The sequence below is a fragment of the Antedon mediterranea genome, chromosome 6 (genome assembly GCF_964355755.1).
Source record: "Antedon mediterranea chromosome 6, ecAntMedi1.1, whole genome shotgun sequence".
Classification (NCBI taxonomy): domain Eukaryota; kingdom Metazoa; phylum Echinodermata; class Crinoidea; order Comatulida; family Antedonidae; genus Antedon; species Antedon mediterranea.
Genome location: NC_092675.1, coordinates 5,477,887 through 5,500,880, shown reverse-complemented (window position 1 = coordinate 5,500,880; position 22,994 = coordinate 5,477,887). Strand labels below are relative to the sequence as shown.

The 22,994-nt window shown below is 31.8% G+C and overlaps 1 protein-coding gene across 2 annotated transcripts in view; it reads right to left on the bottom strand.

Moving 5' to 3' along the window:
- The window catches only part of LOC140051268 (paladin-like), a 29,142-nt gene extending 11,827 nt beyond the window's left edge, over positions 1-17,315 (bottom strand). The window contains exons 1-7 of one of the 2 annotated variants that reach the window (XM_072096424.1): positions 17,206-17,315; positions 9,462-9,705; positions 8,636-8,815; positions 7,204-7,359; positions 3,939-4,178; positions 2,921-3,066; positions 1,439-1,547 (exon numbers count right to left, since the gene is read on the bottom strand). In XM_072096424.1, coding sequence (XP_071952525.1) covers positions 1,439-1,547; positions 2,921-3,066; positions 3,939-4,178; positions 7,204-7,359; positions 8,636-8,815; positions 9,462-9,698 — 1,068 coding nt within the window. In that variant the 5' untranslated portion in view covers positions 9,699-9,705; positions 17,206-17,315. Of the gene's footprint in view, positions 1-1,438; positions 1,548-2,920; positions 3,067-3,938; positions 4,179-7,203; positions 7,360-8,635; positions 8,816-9,461; positions 9,706-14,640; positions 14,723-17,205 lie in introns of those variants that run through there. The other variant, XM_072096423.1, reaches the window with a different exon arrangement.
- Between the last annotated feature and the right edge of the window lie 5,679 nt (positions 17,316-22,994).

Here is a 22,994-nt window from a genome sequence, read left to right as displayed (position 1 = left end):
ATGTCCATATATGGGCATATCACATTTTTTTGTCACATAAAGTTTGATATTGTAGACAGAGCTTAAGAATGTTTATATTGATGTCTTTTTTGTTGTTGGTTGGGAGTACTGGAGCATCGAAATTTGTACTGGGAAGGTTTTAAACTACGCAATTATTAACTTAATGAAACTAAACATTATTTAACAAATACTGCAACACTCTACATATAAGAAAGATGTTGAAATGATTGACACATATGACGATAGTTAAATTTATTCTATCGTTAAAAGGATTTTTGTCCAAGGCAAATAAAGGTTATTTCTTTAATAGCCTAACATGTATCAGTGTCTAATATATTACAGTATCCACAAGCAGTTTGTGTATTATGCAGTAACAAATCTGAAGGTAATATGATATTCAATGTAATGTTCACATAACATGCAATTTGAAGATATAATAGGTTTTAATTTATAAGTTTATCAGAAATAAGAATCCTTTACATTACTGGGAATCCATTTCCATTCCTTTCCGGAAATGGAATAGAGAATTTAAAATGGTCTTAAGATAAATTATTGTTGTGGATAGATAAAATAAAATCTTTGAAATTTTAATTTAAAAATTAATGAATCTATTATTAAAATGCTGACTGGCAGTAAGTTTAAGAATCAACTTTAAATGTTAGTATTTACAAACACTTATTTGTAAGGACATACTGTTTTAACTGTCCCTTTAATGTCTAGCATCATATAGAATACTTAATGAAAACAAGCAACATGGTTATGTCAGCTAAAATGGAGTCAATATTTACATGTCCTGTATCACTGCTACATTGAACAATTTAATCAAGTATTCACTACCCAATAAGAAAGTCAATCATACGGTAGACAGATACGACAGAAATATCTGCACAGAATAGATAATATACCATGTTTCAAAATTTGTATTCTAAACTCATAATTATATTTCTAGGATATAGGATTTTGAAATAGGGAGATGGTAAATCGAAGTGTTAAACTAAAGGGAACGTGTCAACATTATTATTGCAGTGTTAACTACATTTTTCTACAATAAATGTAAAATTTTAGCTTATTTCACTGCAGCCATTCAATGAACAATGTGTACAACGTTTACCCAATCGATTTTCTGATTTTGTACCAGTATTGAGAAGAATGATAGAAGAAGTGAAAAAAACAGAATTACTTACTATTTTGTGCATACATGATATGCTATTTAGCATTACGTGTGGAATAGGCGATTAAGATTGTTGTATACAATCTTTGATCACCCTATGCATCAAATAGTTTTGTTTCATTAGTCAAACGTAAAGTTTCAATTACCATAAATCACTTTTAAATTTAACCAAAAATATAACAGACATATTTAACTGGAAATCATGACGAGTTAAATGTCAGACTGAAAGCTTTATCTTAGATAAGATGAATAAAATCTTATTCTTACCTCTTTCTGTATCTCCAAGCCATTTGGTAACAATTCTACTAGTTTACATACGCTCAGGAACTGCCCTTGTTCTTCCTTTTTCACTTCATGCTTTGGTATTTTAGCACCACTGAAAAAAAGTTTTAGTTAGTTTCTAATATACTTGAAATGACACCCTCTATTTAATTTATAAATTTATAGCTACAGAGAAGAATTACCCCTCCTTTGTGACACCCCTTTTCTGTGAAAAGAATGAGGGGAAATTTATGTTTAAACATTAGAGCCAAAACCTATTTAGGGAACACACCTATTAAAGGGACATTATGGGGGTCTTGAAGTTTCTACTTTATGAAAATAAAAAGCAAGACCATGAGGTAGAAAATTTAAAAAAAACAATATTCTGTAATTTTACAAGATTATTACATACTTAACAGACTGATCCCATAGACTATAAGCAAAGAACCAAAGGGGTCTGCACAGAATATCTCTGGTGATCTCAGCAAAGAACTAAAGGGGTCTGCACAGAATATCTCTGGTGATCTCAGCAAAGAACCAAAGAGGTCTGCACAGAATATCTCTGGTGATCTCAGCAAAAACCAAAGGGGTCTGCACAGAATATCTCTGGTGATCTCAGCAAAGAACCAAAGGGGTCTGCACAGAATATCTCTGGTGATCTCAGCAAAGAACCAAAGAGGTCTGCACAGAATATCTCTGGTGATCTCAGCAAAGAACCAAAGGGGTCTGCACAAAATATCTCTGGTGATCTCAGCAAAGAACCAAAGGGGTCTGGACAGAATATCTCTGGTGATCTCAGCAAAGAACCAAAGGGGTCTGCACAGAATATCTCTGGTGATCTCAGCAAAGAACCAAAGAGGTCTGCACAGAATATCTCTGGTGATCTCAGCAAAGAACCAAGGGTGTCTGCACAAAATATCTCTGGTGATCTCAGCAAAGAACCAATGGGGTCTGCACAGAATATCTCTGGTGATCTCAGCAAAGAACCAAAGGGGTCTGCACAGAATATCTCTGGTGATCTCAGCAAAGAACCAAAAGGGTCTGCACAGAATATCTCTGGTGATCTCAGCAAAGAACCGAAGGGGTCTGCACAGAATATCTCTGGTGATCTCAGCAAAGAAGCAAAGGGGTCTGCACAGAATATCTCTGGTGATCTCAGCAAAGAACCAAAGGGGTCTGCACAGAATATCTCTGGTGATCTCAGCAAAGAACCGAAGGGGTCTGCACAGAATATCTCTGGTGATCTCAGCAAAGAACCGAAGGGGTCTGCACAGAATATCTCTGGTGATCTCAGCAAAGAACCGAAGGGGTCTGCACAGAATATCTCTGGTGATCTCAGCAAAGAACCGAAGGGGTCTGCACAGAATATCTCTGGTGATCTCAGCAAAGAACCGAAGGGGTCTGCACAGAATATCTCTGGTGATCTCAAAATATTAAGAACCACACTACAATAGAAACAACATAGAAAAATTAAATATGAATATTTACCCGATTTGTTCCTGATATCCTCTTTTATGTGATAGAAGTAGACAACACATGACCATCGCAACTGTTGTTCGTCCTTGGCCAGTTTGACAATTAACAACAAAAGCTGGTAAGGTTGTGTTCGCATGGTCAAAGAAGCCAGGCATTTCCTATGGAATGAAATATTTTATAAAATATACATACTGCTAATGGCAAAGAGAGATCATTTTCAGTTTTATTTATTTAATTTTTAAAAATATATCTTGAATAGATGGAATGATGGGTTTGTGTTTCTTCTTTTTCCTCTTCCACAATAAGGATACATTTACATAAACAAATTATGGAATCTTCTGCAAACCACACCTTCTAGTGAGACCATTTCTACATCCCATTGTTTCATTTCTTTTCACCATCATGTTTATGTGAAATAAAATATCGGAAAGATAAGCTATTGTCGATTTGTCGGTTTGTTGTAGTAAGCTAGCCACCCTCTTAATATAATGTCCAAAGAAGCAATTATGTAAAGCATTGTAAAATCAAAACAAAAACAGTGAGAGTTCTTAAATCAACAGAATATCATTTAACTTAGAAAATACATGACTTTTGTTAAATAGGTCTACAATAATTCTAAAGTGCTGCAATAGAACAATATCTGCATTGTGACCCTGAGTTAGATAATGAGTTTAATAACCTGATAAACATTTTAAATGAAAGTATGGGTCAAGAAAATCAATAATATGAAATCATACATTACATTACAGTAGATAGCGTGACAGTTATTTATTAGTAGTTATTTCAACACATTAATAGTTTATACACAATAAATAATAAATAGACATTTTTAATTTATGAATTTTATATTTTTTTTTATATCTATAGCTCTTTGAGCAGAGGCTGTTGTTAGTTTTTATCAAGGTAAGCTGAGCACAAAATAAACAAAACACATACAATTTCTACTTTTTGAGTTACATCTCGCTCGAGAAAGGGCTACTGTCGGTTTATCCAGGTAAGCTAGGCACGAAATAAGATTACATATTCATACCTTTACAAGACTGAGAAAACTGTCCACAGCGTCCTCTGAAGGTGAACTGCTACTGCAGAAGGGCAGTCGTAAGTATTTTGTCTTGGGCCTAGAGAGTAGATATTGGGCATAGACCTCTTCTGTTGTTTGAAAGTCATCAAAGAACTGTACATGATATTTGTGTGGGTCTTCCATCAAGTTCATGACATCATTATAGAAATAAAACTGGTTGTCTTCATCTGTTGTTGCAATCTGTATGACCTAAAAAAAAAGGTAAAAAACAGGTGTAAAATCTTGAATGTTTGAAGCATCAAAACAAGATAGAGAAGGCAAACTCTGTCAACATTCAAAACAATTAACGCCAACACGTATTTACATGTTTAGTTTTTAGTGCGAAATTTTGGAACACCGTCACCACAAACACGGTTTTCTGTCAACCCACTCTTATTTCATTTCTTTCCTTCGTCTAGAAAACGATAAAACTGATAAAAAAAAGTATATATATATATATATTTGCACTGATGAAGGGCTAGTGTTGCCCGAAAGCTCTGGTAACTTTTCTGGCTGTTTACTTTATCGTTTTGATTTAGCTTTTCGCTTTTTATTTTTGTATCTCCATTGAGATCCAGCCACTGATACCCACAGCATTGTCATTTTTTTCAGTAATTTGCCTTTGGATTTAATATATATATATATTAAATCCAAAGGCAAATTACTGAAAAAAATGACAATGCTGATAATACATTTTTTCTACAAAAGATTTATCAGTTTGTTTGTAGGAATAACGTTTCAAACATAAATGATACAGGTTTTATTAAATTTCTTGGCAACCATTAACAATAAACAAATCTATAACACTGTTTATTTGACTTATAATAAATGCAATAATGATGAATTAAAGAATAGAGCAACACGACAACATATATATCAATATTTCCCCGGAAACTTGCTGAAAATGCCAAAGTTGAATACACAGTACAACTACGCAAATACATTATTTATATACGGTAACAGAACAAATAATAATCCTCATAATATTGAACATATTTTTTAAATATCAATGCAATACATATACATAAAAATTCTACTAATTCTAATAATTTTAACGTACACAAATATAGCAATTTTTGTCTGACTTTTTTACAAAACTTTATAGTTTTGATTTATGTTTTTTCTTTTTTATTTGTGATTATGATTTAGCCGTGTCATTTTTTTAGTATTTTGCCTTTTGATTTATATTTATATATACACCCGAATACCAAGAGCATTGTCATTTTTTCAGTAATTTGCCATTGAATTTATATATAAACCCGAATATATGTCCTATGTAACGCAGCTCTGTCTTGTTAAATAGAAACTCAATCTTCTAAATCATGAAATATTCTCTTCATTAAAACATTCATTATTTGTATAATATTTCCTAGGTGATACAAATATAATGTATGGATTGTGTTGCAATTGAACTGTATATAATATATTACATTAAACTATCAATTTAATAAGGTCATTGAAGCAGCTGCATCAGGATAAAACATCAAATAGAGGTCAGATAATAAATATAAAACAATTATTTTCTACTATTAGACAATAATACAGTACATTAATCTACTATGGGAAAAACAAAAACAAAAGTCAAGCAAATTAGATTTATCAAATCCATGGACACATCATTACTATCAATTCACAAAGCATATATTAAGTTAAAGCATTTTGTATGCAAAATAGAAGCCATTTTCCACCTAAAAAATCATACTTTTTAAATTTCTTCAAAAACATTATGATATATAACACCTGCATGTGTAAGTTTAAAACATTAAAAAAAATACAAATACGGTACCAAGGTATTATAAAAACAATAGTTTTCAGTCAAATTAACAAAATGGTAAAAATAAAGTAACTGGTAATTTTCTGTAAAGAAATATGTATCCAAATCTACAGCGGTAAATTTCTCAGAATCACTGTAGTTTCCATCGAATACATTTTTGTTACAAGAAGTGTCTGCAGATTGTGCTGCTCTACTTAGTGTTTATTATATACAATGTCAGACAGCAAATAGCATTTATAATAAATAATATATTATTGTGTTTAACTAATCATTGCTCTAACTGTTATCACAGCTTGTTTTAATAGAATAACCGAAGATTGTGAAAATGAAATATATGACTATAATATCTAAACCAATACTAAAACAGCGTTTACAGGCAATATTTAAAATCATAGTAATAAATCAAGATCTGGTAATTGTATATGTTAATATTAGAATTTACTATTCGCACCATTTAAATCAATTTGCTTGTGTTCACTATTTACACAATTATATTGTTCATAATGTTATTTTTTAAATTTATTTATTTCTTGTTTAACCTAGGATATGTAGTACAAACATAGAACAATTAACTATTAAATTAAGTCACATGAAATATAAAGTAAATATCTACAATTAATGAAATATAATGATAATTATTAATAATCTTCAAATATATTTGCTATACATTTTTGTATAAGTTTTTTAATAATATATATTTTTATTGCTATTTAAATTTTCCGAACTCTGGTACACATAAAACAAATTTCTAATATTGTATATATATCTAAATACAAATTACTGAAAAATGACAATGCTGTGGGTATCAGTGGCTGGATCTCAATGGAGATACAAATGACAATGCTGTGGGTATCAGTGGCTGGATCTCAATGGAGATACAAATGACAATGCTGTGGGTATCAGTGGCTGGATCTCAATGGAGATACAAAATGACAATGCTGTGGGTATCAGTGGCTGGATCTCAATGGAGATACAAATGACAATGTTGTGGGTATCAGTGGCTGGATCTCAATGGAGATACAAAATGACAATGCTGTGGGTATCAGTGGCTGGATCTCAATGGAGATACAATTGACAATGCTGTGGGTATCAGTGGCTGGATCTCAATGGAGATACAAATGACAATGCTGTGGGTATCAGTGGCTGGATCTCAATGGAGATGCAAATAAAAGAACGAAAAGCTAAATCAATATTGTATATATATATATTTGCACTGATGAAGGGCTAGTGTTGCCCGAAAGCTCTGCTAACTTTTCTGGCTGTTTTACTTCTCGTTTTGATTTAGCTTTTCGCTTTTATTTTGTATCTCCATTGAGATCCAGCCACTGATACCCACAGCATTGTCATTTTTTCAGTAATTTGCCTTTGGATTTATATATATATTATACATATAAATGCTGCGCATACATTCAATCATATGCTCACTGGGTGGTTTGATTAAAATAAAAAAAATATTAATACCTCTTTTGCTATAGCTGCTTCAACCTGCTTTGGTTTTGATCTTGACGTGATGTTTTGTAACAAGCTGTCTTTAAAACGTGGAGTGTATGGTTTTAGATCACCGTCATGGTTCAGAAACAGTACAGGTTCATCTCTTAAGTTCATAAAGATAACATCCTGAATATAAAAATAAATGATGTATGAAGAAAGATTATAATAAATTATTATTAAATGTTAACCATATGTGTGTCTTTCTCTTTTTAAATGTAAATTATGCATTAATTATACTTAAACCAATCCAGATCTCCTAACTTGGAATGACTGCGACGCAACTATATTGATATTGGCATATGTTAAGCAATGCCTGTTAAATAAACAATGTAAAAAGGTATAAACAGTTTTTTCTGTTTTAAAGTTTAGGATTTGTTTACCACAAGAAAAGAGATTAATGCACAAATCAGGGAGTTGTATAACAACTCCCTGCACAAATAAAACTAAATTTGTGTGGAATGAAAAACCAGGGAGTTGTTATTATCTAATAACAACTCCCTGGAAAAACAATGCACATATTTATTTTGAATTGCCACGACAACCAGACGAGACATACTATTTACTTCTCTTTTTCCTAGATAATGATGACTTGCAAAGATGAATAAAAAAAAAATAAAAAAAGGATCGTGAAAGTAATAATAATATCAGCCTATTATGATTAAAACCTGTCATCGCAAATAGGCCAATAGGCACTTAAATAAGGTTATGTTAAAAAATGATGTTCTTTTTTTGAGATTGCCAATTTGAGAAAAAAATATTGTATAACACAACTTTTGAAAACTGTTAGAAAATTGGTTATCTTTCAGAGACCATACATGACAGTATAATGTAATTGTCAAGTATTGCTAAAAAGATATTTTGTGTAGAAAATTTGTGTAATTTACTGTTTTTACATAGTTTGCCATAGCTTTAGTTAATAAAAATTGGTTTCCCACCAGAATAATAGTAGTATGACATGTGCCTAAACCTAAATGCTAATACTCAACTCCTACCTAACTCCTAAATATAACTAAACCTAACCCTGTAAATATCTCCTAAAAAGTGTTATTAACATGCATTAGTATCATTAACATAGTGCAGTGTGGTACTGTGTGCAGCGTGGTGTTTATTAAGACTAAATTGTAATTAAGAATGGCACAAGTTATGCATCAAAACATGAATATATTATTATTGAGTCAATGTGATTTTTTTCCACCACCATCTAATCTAAATTCTATTGCCTTCTCTCAACTTAATTATCTAGAACACATTTGCACACGCTATCAAACTAGTTTGACAAAAAACAGTGTCCTAATATGGTAGTGATATGCCCAAACATAGTAGTGATATGTCATCATGTCTATATATGGGCATCTCACATTTTGTTGTCACACAAAGTTTGGTAGTGTAGACAGAGCTTTACCTCTTGTGTTTCATTTTGCAGGTAATTTACAACACAATGAAGTCCAACTCCACTTGGTTGCCCCATTCCATAAACAGGAAGACCATGACCAGTACTACGGAAGTTGGCAACTCCATATTTGGACAACGTATTGATTTCATCGATGCCTTTGAAGTGATCAAAAACTAAGAAGTACACTCCCTACGAGAAATAGAAATGCTTGTGTTAGATATAAATTACAATATCACCCCTCTTTTGGGACACTATTCAGGAGAAAATCCTTATTAGATGGATACTTTCTCGTGAAATGAATAAAGAGGAAATATGTTTTAACTCCTATTCAGATGACAAGGGAACACTATTGTATTATTACAATTAAAGGTCACTTGTTACCATTAGTTACTATTGTTAATAATAACAATCAAAATAATAATAATGTTGGATTAGAATTTAAAATCAAGAATCTAAAGTGATTTAATGAACACCTGAGCTGTGATATGAATTAGCTGATGCATCTAACACTTCTATATGAATACAGTTGTAATACTTGAGTCATTCACACCTGCTCAGGTCCGGCTCCAGCAGTTCATGTCAGATTGCGTATACAGCAATTAGACTTTTCGTCTTCAGGACACGCCACGTGGCTATGTGCATATCGAGTAAAAAGATTGTCGTATAGCCACGTGAATGAGAGATGAAAACGCGGTTTTATTTGCCTGCAGCCGGAAACAGACTGAAGGCTGTGTGATAGACGCTTAAGTACCGAATCTGCTGTCTTGTTGTTGCTACTGTTTAAGCTACATTGCTTTCATAAATATATTCATTATATGATAAATTTGGCATTTACCTGAATCAAAGCATGTTCTGAATTGCCTTCACTGATAGAACCAAGCACTGGTTTCGGTTTTTCTATTTTTATTTGAAATTCTTCGCAACAATCACGACTAATTAAAATTGGTGCTACATCATTGGTAATCACATGTCCATTCCAATTTTCGTGACAGATGGAATTTTTGCGATTGATCTCTGGTATCTTGCGTTCGGGGGTGGATGAGCGTGAGGAGAGACTACTTCCGCTACCCATAATGCACCTAATATACAAAATAAAACATTTTTTAAATCCATAATATATTTTTAGATCAAAACACTTACTTTACAATAAGGAAAAAAATTATAAATTGTAACCTACTTTTTACAGCTATTTTTACATTAGTTAGTTAATTTGCTAACAGACCTCAGATTTGCTGATGATGTAGCTTTAACAACTACAACTGTTAAGGACATGGAGGAACAGCTCAATCGCCTGAACAAAGAAAGTAAAAAGGTTGGCCTACATATGCACAAAGGAAAGACTAAATTTATGACCAACTTCTCGACTCAAGAGACAATAACAATAGACAATCACCAGATTGAGAAAGTTGACAAATACAAATACCTGGGGCAGACCTTAAAAATGGTTAACACCACAGAGGAGGAGATATTAATACGTGTAAAAGCAGGTTGGAGAAGCTTCGGGATGCACAAGCATATCCTGACCGACCAAGACATTCCCATGTCACTAAGAAGCAGGGTGTACAATCAATGTGTTCTAACAACTATAGTTTATGAGGCAGAGACATGGGCAACAACGAAAGAGATGGAACAAAAATTAATAACAACACAAAGAGCGATGGAAAGAAAAATGGTAAATCTATCAATACGAGACAGAGTAAAGCATAGTGAGATACGGAAAAGAACAAAAGTCAAAGACATCATGGTAAAGATCAAAGAATTGAAATGGAGATGGGCAGGACACATAGCCAGAAGAGATGACAATAGATGAACGAAGAGATTGAATGAATGGCAGCCGAGGACATGGAGAAGAAGAAGAGAACGGCAAAAAAGAAGATGGCGTGACGCATAACAACGTACATGAAAACGGCAACATGGGAAAGATTGGCATAGAACAAAACTAAATGGAAACAGCTGGAGGAGGCCTTCACACAGCAATGGGTAAAATAGTCTATGAGATGAGAGTTAATTTGTATGCTTTTAACTCAATAACAGAAAAGAGTTAATTTATATAATTTTCAAAATGTATAATTGTTTCTAAAGTTCAACTATTAATATAAGTTATAGATATACTAATTTGATTTAAAAGTAAGTTATTATTTTAAATAAAAGTGTATGTATATTTTATTTAAATAAAATTTCCACTAAATTTAAATACCCTCAGATACAATTTCAAAAAAATCTAATGCCATGCAGCATTATAGGGCAATGGTAATACTTGAAGGACTAATTAACTATGCTTTATTAAAAGGAATAATTTGGACAACTACTTACATTAGTAGGGTTACTTAGCAACACTGATAGAATATTCTATTAATTAAAAGGTATTTTTTCATAACGATTAAAAAGGAACAAAGCAAGGGCCAAATTTTTCTGTTGGATGGCAGTTTTTATTATCTATTGCAAATCTAACCACCAACCAAGCGTACACGCGATTATAACATTATCAAGGGAAATAATGGCTTGTTTCCAATGTCAGATGTTGATAATGTTTAGCATGGGAGTCTGTGAAAAGTAGTCTGAAATGCATGAATTTCACACAATGTATCTGTATTAGTAGGCTACACTTGTCAATTATGAATCAATAAACACGAGCAGTTCTATAATAACTCCTTTGACAATAGTAAAGTTAGATTTGGAAGAAAATAAGGTATGGTTGAGAATGGCTCAACCTTTATGCTTGGTTCCCACTAGGATGCCAGTCAAGCGAGTTGACCAATCACACGCGACTGTTCGAATAATCTATCGCTTGAGATTGGTCAAATCACTTTGTTTGCATTATATCTTGGGAACCAACCTTTAACAAGCACGAATGTGTAATACTCGGGGTACAGCGAAAGAAGCTGTAATGACGTCATAAGACCGGATGTAACTCTACATACACATCAAAACCGCGCTACCAAATACGACTATACGGTACCATCTTCGAGACGTGATATGGCTGCATCCAGTTTGAAATTAAAAAATCCGGCTCTATAGCCTTGAGAATAAGCACAAAGTAAAATAAACATGTGTAAAAGTGATAATTACCGATTACACAAAATAAGTATTTAAAAAAATAATAAAAATAAGATATACTGTGTATAATTATCATTATCATCTATCACTGCATATACAGTACTTTTCACCATAAAGTTTAAAAAAAAAAAGTTTTGCCCGGGCTCGAACCAGGTACCTTCTGCTTGTTAAGCAAACGTGATAACCACTACGCCAAGAAGCCGCATATAACTACATAACGCTGTGGTGTGTGTCACACATTGTGGCTTCTTAATTAAACAAATTAATTAACAAAAAAGCAGGAATGTGCGTGCGATACTCGGGATACAGCAAATGAAGCTGTAATGACGTCATAAGACGGGATGTGACGTCACATACACATTAATAACCTACCAAATACGGCTATATGGTACCATCTTCGAGACGTCATATGGCTGCATCCGGTTTGAAATTTAAATTTTAAATTATAGATTTGAGGACATGTCCCTGTAGTATATTCATGCCAAATCCCAGCTCAATACTACAACTAATAAGGGAGGAGTAGTACTTTAAATATCGCACTTTTTACTCAATAGTGTCCAGATGGAGGAAGAAGAGGAGAAAATGAGTAAGTCCTAGACTCGGGTACCCCGAGTAAAAATTGCAGCTCAATAAACTAATGTCTAACCAAACAATTCCTCCTTGGTTAAACAAAACATTAACAACTCCTCTGTACCATGTGGGCTAATTATGAAGTAATTGTTACTATTTATTGTATTTTGTATGGTAGTATGCAAATTGTAGCAAGTAAAGTTGATCTCATCAGTAGAGCTATGAGAATAAAATCAAATTATCTCAGATTATATGTGTGGAAACAATCAATACAGATTGTGAAAGTATTCTCTGTAGGCTAAAGTGCTACAAGGCATTGTAGGTGATCACAGTTGCATGCACAAATCTATAATTATTTCAAGTATACAGTACCTGGCTAATTACTAACTACATATCATAGACATACGGTTGGACTACAACAGACATACATATATTATGTTAAGAGTTACTAAAAGATGAATTAAGAACGTATGATCTAAACCAATCTACAATGAAGTCTATTGTGTTACATAGTCTTCAGGTGGTAGATAGACCAATATAGCCCGCACCCTCTTTCTGCAAATAGTCATAAACTTATCGGCAAAATGATGTGTCATGATTTACAGTTACACTAATTTTAGAAATATCAAAAAGTATATCTATTAAATAGTTATATTATATTTAACATATTAATTTTAATAATTATAAATATATAATGTAGGCCTTAATTGGGTTACACTAAATGAAAGATGGAGGGAACATCTACTACTTACAACTTTCAAATGCATTAATGGCTATTCACCATCATATTTATCCTCAATGTTTAAGTTTAATGACTCCCTCCACCCCAAATGCACCCGTAGCCAAAGTTGTAAAACATTAATTACACCAAATTGGAAAAATGCTCAAGGTAAAAGAACCTTCAATCAAATACAGTGCAACAAAAGAATGGAATCTTTTACCAACTGAAACTAGAACAAAAGTAACTGGGAAACATATTTATAAACTCAAAAATATAGCAACTCTTATGTCATCCAAGTGATCCTACATTTTTTATATTTTATTTGTTTTTAACTGTTCTGTATATATCTTTTAAATTAGGCCTACTGTGTATTTATGTTATAATTTTTATTTACTTTTAAACTTATAACTGGACCATTTTGGAAAGCAGTACTGCGTTACTGAAAATGCAATCCAGTAAAAAGAAAGAATAAATAAATAAATATACTATAAAAATGATTTTACCAAACTATTTATTAGCCACGAATAAAGGACGATAAGAAGAAGAACACTTTTTTGGTGAACATGATTTTTCGTTGAAAAATAAAGATAATTATTAATTATTTTGTTTTATAAAAGCTTGAAGTATTTATCTCCAGCTATTTTAATTTGTTTAGCATATAGTTATTTTGAGATCCATCTACTGCTAGCAACCCACAGCATTGTAGTTATGCCTTTGGATATATGTTTTACAAATTCAATGCACATTAAAACCGCACAAAATGAATAAACTACATAAACTAATCTAAAACGTCAGATCTGATGACATACAATTTTCAATTAAAAAGAAATTTATCGTCCACAATTTTCAGATAAGTTAATGTGTAACATAAACTATAAATAGAATAATATGCGTAATATTGTTCATCAAAGCTTAAAATACCAAACTTAGTAAACGGATCAAAAGCAAAACAAAATTCACTCAATTTCAACAACATTTAATACTTATAAGTTATATTGAATAAAAGTGTTTGAAAATAATTCTGTTTGAGAAAAAAATAAAAAAATATAATGCTTTAGAACTAAAACAGTAAGAAAAAACAGTTGTGTGTACAAGAAATTGTTTACTTAAAAAAAAGATACAAAGATAATATATTTGTAATATGTACAGTAAATTTGAATATAAAATTAAGAGTATGTCTACTTTACCCCAATAAGGAACATTGTTCTAATTTATGAAATAGAACAAAGCAAAGACTACTATTACAAAAGATAAAAGAAAAAACAGAAGAATAAAAATAGTTAAATTACCACTATGGCTGATTAAACTTAACACCATTAAAGGACAATTATACTGATGTTAACAGTTTCTTGACCATGTACAAAAGACTAATTAAATACCAATTTTATTTTTATAATGAAAACTGACAAATTAATTTTCAGTAAAATTAAATGATTTAAGAATACTAAACATTTTTTTTATCCAACAAAAATGATCACATTTTGTGGTAAAAAAGATTGGTTTATTACAACCAAGTAAATATAAGTTTATTTAACTGAACACTTCCAACATTTAATAACAATCTGAAGTATATACAGTATATATATAGATACACAAAATTAAACCTGAAACTTTATTTTCTAACTAAAGTAATCAACAGAAATGATAAAACAAGAAATCATCTTACCTATATATCCAAGCCAATATCGGCATTGGCTATCAATTTTTAAAACAAGTTGTTAAACATTGATGAAACTCTTGATGTTTACTTAACAATACTGCAACAAGCAAAAGACACTAAAACAGTAAGTTCTATACACAATTTTCTTTTAAACTTAAAATTTCAGTAAAATTACAGACAAAGTTTCTGAAATTCTCTGCAACAATTCTGTAGTTTCCTTTTCAAATAGATTTATTAGTTGAATTGCACATTATACTAAACCTAGTAAAGTAGGTATTTTTCCCTTACATTTGTAAAAGATGTAAATAGACACGCTGATTAACAAAACCGACACAGCGGAACAATAGCAATTTACAAAGTGTCAATGTATATTTCACATGGAAAGATGATGACAATTAGAGATGGTACTTGCCAAGAGAAAGGCTTTGTCAAGCAAAGTTGCTTAGCAACAGTTATAGAATATTCTATTCCTCAATAGGTAGATACACGTATATACTTATTAATTTATCAACCAATAGGTTAGACCTTGAAATAATCGTTCTTTTCAGTTTATTTCGCAAGATTCACACAAAATTGATAGACTGTTTAGATTATATTTAAAAAAAGAATTCTCAGCCTATTGAATTATTAGTAACATTAAGGCTGCTAGAATCAATTTTTCTTACTGTCAATATGTCTAGATTGTTTTGTGTAGAAAAATTTCAAAATAACTATTTAATTGAGAACTATGTTGTGTGAGATTGACTGTTGGTCTAAAATGTGTGTCTCGATTAAATGAGTACTGTAAGGGTCTGTTTCTATTAATAAGACGTAACATCCCCGTCTGTGTGAAGTCTTGTACTGAGTCAATGTATCCAATGCTTCTCTGCGAATTGTTTTCATAGAACGTGCAAAGTACTTTATTTTAAAATGGCAAATCGGTCGGACTACCTCGACAGGCGCGGATATAGGCAGAGGCTAAACAGGCTTGTTCCGCCCCTGCTCAAGACAAGAACATTGTTGAAAATAAGGGTGGGGAAAAAGAAGAGATATGCAGATTAATGGATGGAACAATTCGATCAGGAGCCGTAAATGCTTCCATTGTTTTAAAACCGCATTAGAAGTAAAAAGCAGGATAAGAATAGGGTGGGCATCATATATTTCATAAACAAAATAAACTATCTATTAGAATTGAATTCACCAGACACTTTTATTGGCCGGATATACCTTGACACTTTCTCAATAAAAGTTGGCATATACTGATTATATTCCTGACATAATAGCCCTATGTGATAAATTGACATGACGGTAACGACGCAGACACGATGCAGGAGTTTCTATATGTGGGAAAAGGCTAAAAAAAGGGCGCTAGTTCCGTTTCGCACCTGTTTTTATTTCGACTTCCTTTTGACTCCAAATTGTTAAGCAACTTATTGTGAATACCACACCTTAAAATTGGGCCTCATAAGTACTTTTATGAAGAAGAATCACATAAAAAGTAACAAATAAATCCTTAAATTGATGATTTTACAGACATGTTTCTCGCATACAGTTCGCCGCGAATTTAGCATACTCGAAGTTCAATATTTTCGTTTCTATGGAGCGCCAAAAGAGCAACAACAATAGATGGTTAAAACCTCAGTGGAATGCGTCTATGCATTTATTATTGAAATACACGTTTAATTTTAATATATTTTGTCAATAAAAATGCTGTAACATTTTACTGCTAATAATTTGCTGTTTTCAAATAGCAACCAACCCTAGGCCTAAGACTAAGACTAAGAGGCATATTATTTAGATTAAGGTATACCCCTACAGTACATACATGTAATATGATGATGAATTTGTCGATTTTCATTCCTAAAAGCTCCTGCAAAAACCATGTACAGTATCAACAGTAATATTTTTGTTGCATTTACATTGACAAAATATGATAAAATTGAACGTAATTTTCACCAATAAATGCATTAAATATACGAAATTTACTGAGGTTTTTAGCCCTCTATTATGATTGCTCTTTTGGCGCTCCATAGAAACAACAACATTGAACATGGAGTATGCGAAATTCACGAACCGATGTGCGAGAAACACGTCTGTAAATTCATCAATTTAAAGGATTTATTTTTTACTTTTTGTGTGATCGCCTTCGTAAAGTATTTTTGAGGCCTAATTCTAAGGTGTGGTACTCACGATAAAGTTACTTAACCAATTTTGAGTCGAAATAAACGACAGGTGCGAAACGGAACTAGCGCCAAAAAAGGCTAAACAGCAATTAAGTACATAATGTAATTTTCAGTTCTAAATTAATAAATAAAAGAGCCCACCCAAGAGGGTGGGCTCTTTCATACAGGCCTACTTATGGAGGAGACCTTGCTTCAAAAGAAATTGATATTTAATGAAAAACAATAGTTAAGTTTTTTAAAAGAAAAGTCTGAAGTGAGTGAGTGCCTAAGACTATGACTGAGACACACGACGTCGCCCTTACTCACACAGTCGAGGAGGCCTACATTATTATCTAGCCTACACCTACTTACTGAAAGAACTTGACTTGTATCTTATTATATATCTAAAACACAACAACACGTACCGTACCTCTCATTTACATTGTTAATCAAGATAGAATTAATGGATTAAACATGAAAACCAGCCGAGAACGAAGGTTAATCATCTACTTTGAGGCAGACACACTTATCTCTTCTTTGAGATCGATGCAGTTGTCTTCTTTTTCTTGTCTGGTCTCTTCTCTTTCCCAGGAATATTGAGGGCGTCGTTACTAATTCGGAAGGATTGGTTGATGAAAACGAACTTAAAAATGATAGAATTGTATTGTTGCAAAAAAAGTATATTTGAGGCCTAATTCTAAGGTGTGGTACTCACGATAAAGTTACTTAACCAATTTTGAGTCGAAATAAACGACAGGTGCGAAACGGAACTAGCGCCAAAAAAGGCTAAACAGCAATTAAGTACATAATGTAATTTTCAGTTCTAAATTAATAAATAAAAGAGCCCACCCAAGAGGGTGGGCTCTTTCATACAGGCCTACTTATGGAGGAGACCTTGCTTCAAAAGAAATTGATATTTAATGAAAAACAATAGTTAAGTTTTTTAAAAGAAAAGTCTGAAGTGAGTGAGTGCCTAAGACTATGACTGAGACACACGACGTCGCCCTTACTCACACAGTCGAGGAGGCCTACATTATTATCTAGCCTACACCTACTTACTGAAAGAACTTGACTTGTATCTTATTATATATCTAAAACACAACAACACGTACCGTACCTCTCATTTACATTGTTAATCAAGATAGAATTAATGGATTAAACATGAAAACCAGCCGAGAACGAAGGTTAATCATCTACTTTGAGGCAGACACACTTATCTCTTCTTTGAGATCGATGCAGTTGTCTTCTTTTTCTTGTCTGGTCTCTTCTCTTTCCCAGGAATATTGAGGGCGTCGTTACTAATTCGGAAGGATTGGTTGATGAAAACGAACTTAAAAATGATAGAATTGTATTGTTGCAAAAAAAGTATTTTTGAGGCCTAATTCTAAGGTGTGGTACTCACGATAAAGTTACTTAACCAATTTTGGTTAAACAAACTGCAATACACAAGCAGCACAATAATAAACTAGTAAATAACTAAATTAAATTACGAAACAAGAGCTACACAGCTCGAATAAAATTACTGGGCGTTATAAATGAAAAGATTTAAATTAAAATGAAATAAATGAAAAGATTTAGTTTAAATCCGTCTTGTAATTGGTAAGTTACTTACTGTTGTATATGCATAAACACTTTTGCAAAGTTTAATGGTTTAATCCAGCATATAAGATCTTTAAAGATGTATTGTCCCCCAAAAACATGAACATTGAATATTAATTAAATCAGACTTATAAATCAGGTTATTTTGTAGTTTTAATAAAATGAATCACTTCCATAGAAAAAAAAAACGGAGAAAAATAATGTTTTACTTATAAAATAACATGATAAATGGTTAAATTCAACCAAAAATCCATTGGCTGGCAGCCAATTTGACCATTTTTTGCTTTAAATTCCAGTTTTTTTCAGGTAAATACATTTTTTTTCGATCCAATTTTGGGTCGAAGTCAATAACTATTATGTGACATTAAAATGGCATATTCAACAACAAAAATTGTAAAAAATTATTTTTCAGGGGGACAATACATCTTTAATACTATTTTTATCCTGATACATCACAGGTATCTGATAACTTAACACACAAAAAACATCTTAAAACCTTAGCAATTGTTATTTATATTATTGTAGGAAAACATGAGTTTAGTGATATTAAATATGATTTATATACAGTACAGTGAGCTTACAGCTACTATACTAAACATTGAACAATTTTAATTGTTAAAAGAAATATTTTTGACAATGCCCATTGGCCAAAAGTATTTCAGAGCACGTGACATTTTCTCACGAGTTAATCCCATAGAGGGGGTGATCAAACTGTTACCGTCGGTGTTACTCAATTAATCGTGTGCGTCCTCTTCATTGGGTATATTGATTATTAGCCTCTGATCCAGTGGCTGGTTACACCCATAATGTTTGAAAAATAAAATATATGATATTAAGTTTAAGTAAATGACAGTTATAATTCATCTCAATACTATATATATATATATATATATATATAAATCCAAAGGCAAATTACTGAAAAAAATGACAATGCTGTGGGTATCCGTGGCTGGATCTCAATGGAGATACAAAAATAAAAAGTGAAAAGCTAAATCAAAACGATAAAGTAAACAGCCAGAAAAGTTAGCAGAGCTTTCGGGCAACACTAGCCCTTCATCAGTGCAAGTGAAGGAATTTGGATAACGTCATAGTATAAAGCTGGCAAGTGCTGCCTGGGTGGACAGGAATAAAAGAAATATAACAAAGGGAGCCAGGGTGGTGTCTGAATAAGAGGTGAAAACAAAGAAGGTAGCTGGGTAGAGATATAAACAATTTTGGAATGAGACTATATATATATATATATATATATATATATATTCAAATAAAAAACAATATTTATTTCATTAAAAAAAAAACGCAGAGTTTCGAACCCAAGCTAATGCTTAGAGTAGTCTATTGAAACAGAGCATTACCGGTTTCGCCACAAAGTACATGACTGAGATGCTGACAATAGTCTATTTATACGAACTTCATATTACGTAATTCATCGTAATTCATAAATATATTCATGACCGTCAAAGCTGGTATTAACCTGTTTATATCCAAGATGACCGGTGTAGCTCAGTCGGCTGAGAAAAGGTTGCGGAACGCTGCTGTAGACTAAAAAAAAACTCTTTTATAACGTCATACGTATGGGAAACGTGTAGCTGCTGGCACTGTGCATTGTGCACTGAGTCTTAAAAGCAAAGCCACTAATATCTAAGGATATTGGGATCAGATTTGTGTTGATTAATTCATCCACCGATTCTTGCATCTTAATCACCGAAGTAATGGGACTCCTTTTGCAGTTTTATAATGAGGATAATAGATGAAGCTTAAACTTTAAATTATGATCTTGTTCTGTATGATTATGAAGGCAAGACGTCAAAATAATACGAATACGGCAGAAAATAAATCAATCAAAAAATTTTAATAAAATCTGAATCAATGCGATCTCATATTGTATATAGGCAATATTTAATTACATTAAAACTTCATTAACAAGGTTAATTGTTCACTAACTTTTCGTAATTACGACAAAAATGTATCATAAATAATCAAAATAATATCCGTACCAAAATTAGATTATATTACTATAATTATATATATTATACTATAAATAGAGTAAATTATATAAGTTTATTAAAGTTTATATAGGCCTATAGACAATTATTACATCGATTTTTTAAAACAATATTATACGTATAATGTCGCAAATGACCTTGCATAAATCTATCTATAATATGTCAAAATAAGAAGCCAAATACACTACAAAATATTGATTATAAATGTATGTTAAGTAAATATGTAAGTTGATCTAAATTGAAAGTCTTTAGTTCAATTAAAGATCACGTTTTGTACCAGAAATCAGAAATCAGATTAGTATAAATAGAGTAGTAGAGAATGTATGAATATGGTAAAATTGGCGGCACTACTGGAAAAAGTGGTAACACAATATAGGCTATTATAGTGTATGATTAAACATCTTTTAAACAATTTGTTAATGAAGTTAAATGTTTGGTCGAGGCTGATATTTGACGTGGATTATTTAATTATCCTAAAGAAGAATCATAAACATTGCTTACTATAATATTATGTATTCATTAAAATATTGTTTATATTATATTGCTACCACCAACATTATTTTCTGTATAAGATGAGATTAATAATTATAGTCGTTGATTATCGCATAAATTATCCACGAAGGCCAACACGAATAGGAAAAGTTTGGCCTTTAGCAATATTATATGAGGAAGACACCTTTATGTTTTTAAATTAAAAATCTATTTTAGGAGCGTAAAAATGTTGCCAACCAGCATTATCAGGAGAGTCTTCTATAGGATATTCTTTGCTTTTTGACAATCCGCCAGGATAGTGTCCTGTTTTTTCCCCTTGCCAACTGTCTTGCTTGTTTAATCTTTTTCTTTTTTGTATTATTATACATTTTTATCTGGAAAATAGATGAATACTGAATACTGAAACATTGTTCAATATGGAAGTACGCCATCTTATGCACTTAAGGTTTAACTGTGTTGACTCGCAAACTTTTTTCATTTCTGTTTATCTCACAAAATGTATATATAATATTTTGTTTTGTTTGTTGATCTCTCATATATAAGACTTATCTTCCACTTTAACCAAAGAGGGCGTTCTACAATTAAGTTTTGGAACTGAAATATTGGAAAATTTACATTTTCATCTTTTGTTTTTTAGCTTCAGGACATCTCGCTATTTACAACAAGTAACAGTAGCTTAATTATTCATTTCAAACGCATTCATCTTCCTATCAAGATATGTCTTTCAGCCGTAAATTGTAATGATATACTCTAAATAGTCTTTTAAGACGCAAGAACGTACGTACTTCGGTACAATAATCTTTCTGATATCATTATTTCAGTCATTTTTGTCAATTTGTTCTTCTTTCCTTACTTAAACGTGGTTGATCGATTTCATGGTAGTAGAAATGTATACTTAAATAAGACTGAAGGGCAACAGGCTTATTAAAACGAGGCTTCCGGTCAATTACATTATTATCTCACTTGAATATGTTTGAGAAATTGGAATAAATATACTGTGGACAGGACATTTTACATTTACATGTATAATATATAAAATATTTATACTTACGGAACTTACACGTAAGCCTTGCTATATAATACAAGTACTGAAGCAATATCAACTGAATACTGATTATTTACTGAGAAACTATAAAAATAAATCGATACATTTTCTTATAGTAATAATAATAATAATAATAATAATTATTCGGCAAAAGTTCTTAAAAGTACGATTTACATTTCATCTTGCCAGGAGAAAGTAATAGGCATGAGCCCAAACAGAAAATTGCTCTTACTCCATCATTAAGATAAGACCTATGTGATGAGTAATTGTAAGCGATTTTTTTTTATTTCGTTTTCTTATTCTCCGGCTTAGAAATTAGTCAATTCTTGGTAAAGAAACAATTGTTGCTTATATTGCTGCCGATATTTTATTTATTGAACAACATTTATTTTATATATTTGTTGAAGATATAATAACATTCAGGATCTTGACGGTGATGAGATTTTAGTTCTTCAATTAATAATGACGCGATCGAAGATGTTTGTTTGTAACGGTATATTAGCACATACTGGAACCATTCACAAATAACAGTAGTATAACGTTACATATACCATTCGTTAAATTCACATTCAACAGAAATTGACATAAATGTCATAATTTAGAAGAAAACATAGTGAAAACGACTCCACCAGTTAATATAAATTGCTCCCCTGATAGAAGTATGACTTGCCCGAGGCCTTAGTTATCTCGTTTTATTTTATCAGAAACGTATCGCTATTGGCCGAGGCAGGTAACCTGTAAAAGGTTAATTGTAGTATACTGTTGATTGTGCCGTAGGCCTACAAAACTACGCAATTTTTTGATTCCAAAAAGCAATAAGTCCGCCAACATCTACGTATATGAATATGAATAAGGCTTCAGCCAATCAAAAACGTATATACTGCGTCTTGTAAGTAAATTTGATCGTAGAGAGCGTTTATAACTATCCAAGCAATTGAGGTAATATTATACATGTGTATTATAAAACATATACACACTGATTAATCATTTTGGTTTTTAATTAGTGATTTATTTTTATGCAATCACGTATTTTTTTAATCATACGTTGCGAATATTATCTGTCTGGAGTGTAATCTTAGA